This window comes from Pistacia vera, unplaced genomic scaffold (genome assembly GCF_008641045.1).
Source record: "Pistacia vera cultivar Batoury unplaced genomic scaffold, PisVer_v2 Contig109, whole genome shotgun sequence".
Lineage (NCBI taxonomy): Eukaryota > Viridiplantae > Streptophyta > Magnoliopsida > Sapindales > Anacardiaceae > Pistacia > Pistacia vera.
In genome coordinates, this window is record NW_022195126.1 from 1,371,005 (window position 1) to 1,379,496 (window position 8,492).

Consider the following 8,492-nt stretch of genomic DNA (forward strand, 5'->3'; position numbering starts at 1 on the left):
ATTCAACAACTACAAATGAGTAATTGGTGACCAATTTGTCCATGAGGGAGGGAATGAGACATTGATGAGCATCTACTACTAGCAATAGACATGACTAAAGCTTCCTCCATTTGCCTATCAACACAACTTTTGATCAATGAGATTGCATACTCCATAAAGCTTGCATCACATGACAATGTGATTGGCCCATTGCCTGGTAAACCAAACTTTTCCTCAGACATCCTCAAGAGCTCTTGAAATATGTGACTCCTAAGATATGTTATGGGAAACACAAACCTCTTTTGATCAACTGTGTAAGCAACAAAATGGCCCTTATGCGCCGCTGATGGTGTACTAGTTTTATTGAATCCGGGTAACGAAATCCTTTTTCTCTTGAGGGCAGCTGTCCTTTGCCAGTTTTTTGCGAGCTTGATGAGTTTCTTGGCGCTGATCATTTTGTTTAGAATGTGCGAATAAGAGAGAATTGATGAGAAGGTTTAGTACTTGAAACTTCAAGATGCAATGGTTGAGTTGTGTAGAAGGCAATGCAAGTGCATTGGCTTTATATTACAAGGCTATAGAATTCTTCCTTGCAGGTGGGGTTCTTTGTGTAAGCATTCTTGGGTGCATAAGCATGTGGTGATTGCGAAAAACTGGTGTTAGCATTGTGGACAAGCTTGGAACTGGTAGGCAATGAAACAAATTTCTGCCAAGTAGATTAAGGCGCCACCGGTCCCAATATTGTTGAATCTTTATTGTTTGGGTCCTTGGGAACTTTTGATCTACTTGGCAAGAATGGACATTCTATCTAGATCTAAAACTCTCCCATGAATATATCTATGAAGAAATAGTTTTGGAATTTGGTAAGGGAAAATGATTTGGCAGATCTAGGCATGTGCAAGACATACACTTATAGCATGTTGGCCCCAGCATGTTCTAAGTGAACTACCAAACAAGATATACATAAATATGTGGTTCAAACGAAGCAGCTTTAATGGAATTGGAAGAGTTCACATTTTGCAAGTCACAACTTGGAGTGAAGTATCTTTAGACTTTAGTTCTCTTTGAGTCACACAATGTTGTATTTGCATTGCCATGTCTCCTAACAAATTAGAATTTGGAATACAGAGGGTCCCAAGTGATTGTCAGCCACAGAAGTTTTAAGTCCTGGTGAAAGAATGAGGCATCCCCTTGCCTCTTACATTTAATTCCAGGGACATTTAGATGCACATGTTCTATTTTTTGGCATGTTCCCTAGTACTAGTTTTTAATGAAAGATTAGATATATACATTAGGAGTCAGTATTTTCGCCTATGTTCTTGAAAATTTGGTGAAAATAAGATTGATGAATTGATTGGTCCTAGTATCTGTTATCGCAATTGAAAATGAGTTGATAGTTTTCAGCTATGTTCAATCTTGTTTTGCTGATTTTCTGGTAGAACCAAACATGTCATAGCTTCAAGGTCCCGAGCTCCTAAACATCAGCACATGGTTCTGCATCTAATGTGACTTACATAAGGAAACAACCAGAGATTATTTTCATTCAGAAGTTTGAGTATATAATTAGGCCATCTGCAATTATTTTCACTCAGGAAAGCAACACAATTGATAGTGTTATAACATTCTTTGCTTGAAATCTTTCTACTTTCAGAATTTTCCATTAAGACAGCATGCTAAGTACCAAGACACTCATAAAAATGGCAATGAAGTGGCGAAAGGCGGCCGTAGAAGGAAGAAAAAGAATCTTGTTCCAAAGGGCAAGCAGTTTTGCCAATTTAAATGGTTCCAACACTTCATATGTGGCTAACAAGGGTCACTTTGTTGTGTACACAACGGATTGCAGGCGCTTTGTGATTCCTCTTCCATTTCTTAACAATGACATTTTTCGGGAACTCTTGAAAATGTCAGAGGAGGCGTTTGGATTGCCAAGTGATGGCCCCATTACGTTGCCGTGTGATTCCTTCTTCTTCGAGTACATGGTGTCACTGATACGAGGCAGCGTCGTGAAGAATCAAGACAAACTTAAGCCTATGTCAGTAGTTACTGCTTGCTGCTCATTGTCATCCTCTTTGCAGCAAGAACCAAGACATCAAAATGTACTTGTTTGTAACTGAGATCAAAATTAACTTTTGTAGAAGATACACAACATTTTTCTAGTGAGAATATAATTACAAATTCTAATATCTTCTTAGTAGTTTCTATTTATATGGTAAAAAGTTATGTGAGCTTAGATTATATATTAAAGTTGTTATTTTGATCTTTAAGGGGCAGAGAAATCAAAGGGATCATGAAAATAAATATCTGGCTAATTTGATACAACTTACAACAGAATTGCTTAAAATTTTGTGTTAATAACAATTATATCTTAACCACCTTTGGTGATCGAGTAGTTCGATAGAGACTATTGGGTATATTTCTCAAGAGATCTTGAGTTCGAGTCTCTCCTCGGATGCTGATAGGGGTAGCTACTAGAGCCCTTACCCGACCGGTAGTTCTAGGCCTAGTTAGTAAATACGGGTACAACAAAAAAAAGGTACGGAAATTTTACGAGTATAATACGGTTTATAAAAATTCGATCATAAAATTCGGATACGAAAAAAATATGGTACGGGTATATACGGGTTTAATACGGTATATTATCAATAATACGTTTTGAAAAATACGACAATATCAATCTTAATTTTGACACTTTTATGGACTAATTATTAATATACCTTTGCATTGACTTCAATTAAATCTTTTGCTTTTGCTTTTGGCTATGGTAACGTTAATCTTTTCTTTGCCTTAACAAATTCCCAGGCGCATGTCTTGTTCTAACCCACCAGTAAAAAGATATTTATTTATCTTTTTGTTTGTGCAATAGAATTATAGAAACGTAATCTGCAATGTTGAGTGTTGAAATCCACCGCAAACACAAAACCCGTGACCAATCTTAAAAACCCCCCTCCCTCTCTCTTCTTCAATCAAATCATCTCTGTGTCTCACCCACAACGCCAAATGCTTCTTTCAGAGTTCCAACAATGACATCTGCTTTGCAGGCTATTTTTTCTGCCAATACCTTCCCTTCTTCAAACTTATTCTTCTCCCCCAAACACAAACACAAACTTGTTAAATATCTCAACCAGTTCGCCTTCCGCAAACTTATTCTTCTCTCGCAAACACAAACACAAACTTGTTAAAAATCTCAATCAGTTCACCGTCCGAGCTGAGAAAGGGAAAGTATTGACAGAAAAGCTGAAAAACGTCGAAGAACTGAGGAAGAAAAGTTGAAAATGTCATCCGTCGTAGAACTGAGGAAGGCGAAGAACTGAAGAAGAGGAGAGATACTATGTAATTTTGAATTAAACCCACCAAAACGATGTCGTTTTGGGGTGAGCAATGGAATTTTTTTTTTTTTTTTTTTGCAATAATACACGAGTAATTCGCGAATTATACGGGTATTTATATTACACGCGTATAATTCAATAGTTTTTATAACATACGTTAAAACACGAATTATACGGTTGGGTGTATAATTCACGTATAAAATACGTATTTACTAACTAGGGTTCTAGGGTCTCGAGGATTAGTTAAGGTACGTGTAAACTGACTAGAATATCCCCTGTTAAAAAAAAAAAAAAAAAAAACGATTACATCATGATGGACAATCTCATGTGACATGTTGAAAAGAAAGAGCAAGTTCTACTGTTTACATTCTGATTGTGAAAGCGCAATCAATTGCCTTCATTACAGCTTTTTTAAGGATGATATGTTATTCTCAGTAAATCATGTACACAAAAAAAGAGAATCTCCCAACATAAATGGTGCTGCTATTTTGATATCGTTGCTTACTTCTTTCTCAATATCTTCCAAGCGAGGGATTTAAATGGTAATATTGTATGCAATAATATGTCGACACGGTATTAATATGACCTCTATTGTGTTTTATGTTGTTAACTACTTTTCAGAAACCTCTTTTTGTCAAGATAGAAGCTTGGATCAGGAGAAAATCTTAGTTCATATGGTAAAATTTTGGAAGAATATAAAACAGATAGCAGCACATAGGTTCAAATTTAGTTGTGAACCAAATAACTAATCTGTTTCAGTTGTCGTTATAAATGTAACATGTCCTGGTAAATTTTATAAGATAATTGTAACAGGAAATTTTTCATAACTATTTTTGGTTTACCCTCGAAAGAAAGGCAGAAAAGTAAGAAATTTTTTGGGAATTCTTCATTTAATATATCAACTATATATCAATTTACACCACTGTATTATGACTAAAAATCTAGAACTATGATTTACATTAGAAGCTGCAAATTAATGATTGTTGATTACTTTGGTTTTCATGGAGATTTGAAGATGGTAAACATCGACCGGTAACTAAGGACATAAGCAACGCCTTCTCTACATCTTTTGCTGCATTCCTTTGAATCAAAGAGATTGCATACTCCATGAAAACTGCATCACATGGCAATGTGATAGGTCCATAGCTTGGCAGTCCAAACTCATCTTCTGCCATCGTAAAAAGCTCTCTAATGATGTTGTTTTAAAGAAATTTTAATGGAATCACAAAGCGTTGTTAATCAGTTGTGTATACAACAAAATGACCCTTCTCAGTCATTGAACATGTTCTGCAGTTTTCTGCTTCAACAACCCTAGAGGCTCTCGGCGACGAGATTCTTTTTTGCTTGCTTGCAGCCAGTTTCTGCCACTTCTTGGCCAATTTGATCAAGCTTCTTTGGACTGATCATTTTGTTTTTGTGAGAGAAATGTATTGGATCTGAAGAACACTGAAAAGCTGTGATTGCTATGGATGGAAGGTTATAGGAAATGGATTTGTTATATTGTAACAAATGTAGACAGTCCATTCATTATTTCTGCCCTTCTGTGGGGACTTAAGGGAGGCAAACCATTTGAGATCAGTAAAGTTATATAGACAATTGGCCAACTTAATCAGTTGTGTTTATTATCTTATACACAAGGTGGAGCCTTTCACATTCGTACTGCCTGGAGGTTTGATGGCATGCTGGTTCACGGCTGCTAGAGCTGGTGACTCAGAATCTCAGACATCAAAATGTATCCTTCTCAATTAAAAGCTATAAAATGTAGCATAATTAGCCTTCCCCTGTTGGCCTCCCCATGGTAATGAAAATTATTCAATAACCGCTATGTGAATTTTAATGAAAATTCCAACAATGATCATCAGATAGGAAACTTCAAATTTTTTGTTCACATGACCACATCCCTCTAGCAAATCTGGTGTTTTGTATTTTAAAGATAGAAATATATTCCATTCTTTTGTAATTTTGTAAGTTTCAAGACAACTTCGTTACTATCGATTGGCTTGGTTTTCATATAGATGATCTGATAGGATATCTTGAAGCCATCTTTGCTTGTATTGTTTTATTAAAAAAAAGAAGGGATTATTCAACAAAAGGGGTTTTGATCTTAACTCCTTAGGAAACATTGGGTTAGGGGTTATATGAGATTACTACGGTTATGTCATCCTAGATTACTTGATTATTATGTTTGGTTATCAAGTAATATAAAATTTTGGTAATCTTTCAATACCAATAGTAGTTACTGTTAGTAATATTGGAGGTAATCTGATAACTTTAAGTTTCTTAGGTATTGTAAGATTACCAAGGTAATCTTATTTTTGTTATAATTTTATCCTTTATTAATAAAATTTTAGGACAATAATACTATTGTTTTTAAATTAATTTACATAAATCTAGCCTTTACCATTTCACTTCAATTAATTAACTTTTTAGACAAAATTACTCTTAAATTCAAAATAAGTTGCAACCCACCTAAGCCACCACCCCCCCCACTTGTCGCCAACCAAACCACCGCCATCTATCACCGGAAGTTGCCGGAAGTCGCCTGGAGTCGTTGTGAGTAGCCCACCATCATTGGGAGGCTCCCATATGGCCGTTTCTGGCCATATTAATGGCCGAAAAGACCCTTATCGAAGTAGATCAAGCCATTAACAGCCAAATCTATGGCCTTTATCGACCATATCAAGGTGAGATATGACCATTAATGGCCAAATCTATTCCGGCCAGAATAGATCCTGCCGTTAACAGATGAATCTGGTCGAAAATAACCATAATAGATCTGGCCATTTTCGGCTAGATCTACTCCGATATAGGTGTTTTTGGCCATCAATATGGCTAGAAACAACCATATCAGAGCCTCCTGGTGACGGTGGTGTAAAACCCCTCCCTAGTCGGGTATTTCCTAAGTAATATACTTGTATAATGAACCTTAATAGTTTATAAATGGTCATATTCCTTACTGAGCGATTAGCGCTCACCCCACAAAATGTTTTAAAATGTTTTGCAGGTAAGGATTAAGGCATGAAGTTGGGAGAGGATTCCAAGGGACGCTATGAGCATGAGGGGATGCTTTAATGATGACTATTGAATGGTTTTGCTAATATTTAGTGTAGTAATTATGTTCATATTTCATAATGTAGTAATTATGTCCATGTTCTATAATGGAGTAAATATGCTGTATTAATAAAGGAAATCAAANAGAGAGAGAGAGAGAGAGAGAGAGAGAGAGAGAGAGAGAGAGAGAGAGAGAGAGAGAGAGAGTAAACCAATTACGGTTAACCGGTTTGCATTTTAACTAAAATCGGAAATTGAACCTAAAATCTAGCTTTTATAATTCTTTGAACCGTAATCGAATCGGTTTTTCGATTATCGATTCGGTTCGGTTTTTGCATTTTTTTGAACACTCATAGTTGGGCTACACTAAATGTTGGCAAGTTAAACAAGTTAGAGTAGTAAAAGAAGAAGGAAAGATTTTGTTCGATAACTACCAGAGTATGTAGAGTATCACTCCATCGGTTCAGACACCTTTTGGTTTTCCGATTGAGATCAAATTCAAATTTTCATGTTGGCGACAATGATGTTTCATGAATGTGTTGTCGGCCTATTGTTAATTGGATTTATCAATTGTATTATAGATACATATATTTGTGTTTATAGATGGTAAGTTTTAAAGAGTGAGTTTGAATCTTTAGTAGCTGGTGTAGTTAGTTTTGTATGTGCAGTTAAAATTTTACTGAACGAACCAGAAATTGGTCATCATCAAGATAAGGTCCAGCTAAAAATAGTTCTGATGAAACTAAATTTTTGAAACTCTTATGAGTTGTCCTTATTGTACTATGTTGTTGTTTACCATTTCCATATCTTATCGTGTGAATTACACGCCATCTCTTCATCCTCTCTGATCCATAATTTATGATACGCTAAATCCTGATGATTTTATCTATTTATTTATTACTCATTTTAACATGTTAATTATGAGCGATAATATTAGCTATATTTGTATATGGTAGGCAGCTTAGCTATACTATTGAGATGGGCATTTGTAAGTGAAGTGATGGGTAACCATAGAGTTTGGTGGATTAAACAAGGAAAGAGAACGTTGAGGTATTTGAAATGACATGTGATAGGAGGGTTTTATTTGTAATGTTTTAAAATGAATTGGCTCGTTCTACTAAGAAAAAGAGAAGATATCAGGTTTAATGCGGAAGAAATAAAAAAGAACGAGGACTATGTTAATAAATTTTAGGCTTGCGTGTTCAAACCTCATTCATGTCGTGTGGGAGTAGATGAAAAAGAAGGATGTGACATGGTGCCATAAGGCTTACTCATGGACAAAATCTATGAGGCCGAACGACTCACACCTACTCAAGGTTTGACGAAACGATAATTGGTATTCAAAAAGTTTTAAAACAACAAACATGTACTTTCTATTAGTGAAAGACTAGAATGCCCTTTGAGAAATATTAGTCTATTTTTTTAATTACTTTTAGACCCTTTAAGTTTATTAATTCCATCAAATACCCTAAAAAAAGTTTAAAAATTAACAAAAACACCTACATCCACCCATACTTGCCAGATTCTGACGGCCATCGCTAGTGGTAGTCGGAATCTATCACAACGATCTACGCCACCACCGTAAATGGCTGGTAATTCACCGATCTGGCCTTTTTCGGCCAGAGCCATGGTGGCTCTGGCCGAAAAAGGCCAGATCTGACATGAAAAAGCCAGATCTGGTCGGAAACTGACGGCCAAAGAAATGGCCGTCGTTGATTGTCAACGAAAGCCAAATCTTGGCTATCGTTGACAGACAACGACGGCCACATCTTTGGCTGTCGCTGACGGCCAAAGATGGAGTGGAGTGTTGCGGTCGTCGATGGCTAGAAAAGGCCAGATCGGTGAATTACCGACCATTTCCGGTGGTGGCATAGACCGTTGTGATAGATTCCGACTACCACCGGCAATGGCTGCCGGAATTTGACAAGTATGGGTAGGTGGGAGTATTTTTGTTAATTTTTAAACTTTTTTACTGGGGGTATTTGATGGCATTAATAAACTTAAGGGGTCTAAAAGTAATTAAAAAAATAGACTAATACTTTTTCAAAGGGCATTCTAGTCTTTTACTAACAGAAGGTACCTGTTTATCATTTTGAAATCTTTTGGTACCAATTCGTTTCATCAAACCTTGGGTAG

General features: G+C 36.2%; 2 protein-coding genes across 2 annotated transcripts; one reads left to right on the forward strand and one right to left on the reverse strand.

Moving 5' to 3' along the window:
• Positions 1–434, reverse strand: LOC116135354 (auxin-responsive protein SAUR68-like). The gene has a single exon (XM_031421056.1). It carries the CDS (start codon positions 432–434, stop codon positions 3–5), a length of 432 nt encoding a protein of 143 aa, XP_031276916.1. The 3' UTR covers positions 1–2.
• Positions 435–1,676: 1,242 nt separating this feature from the next.
• LOC116136792 (auxin-responsive protein SAUR68-like) lies at positions 1,677–2,093 on the forward strand. Its single transcript, XM_031422465.1, has one exon. The coding sequence runs from the start codon at positions 1,677–1,679 to the stop codon at positions 2,091–2,093; it is 417 nt and encodes a 138-aa protein (XP_031278325.1).
• The last annotated feature ends 6,399 nt before the right edge of the window (positions 2,094–8,492 follow it).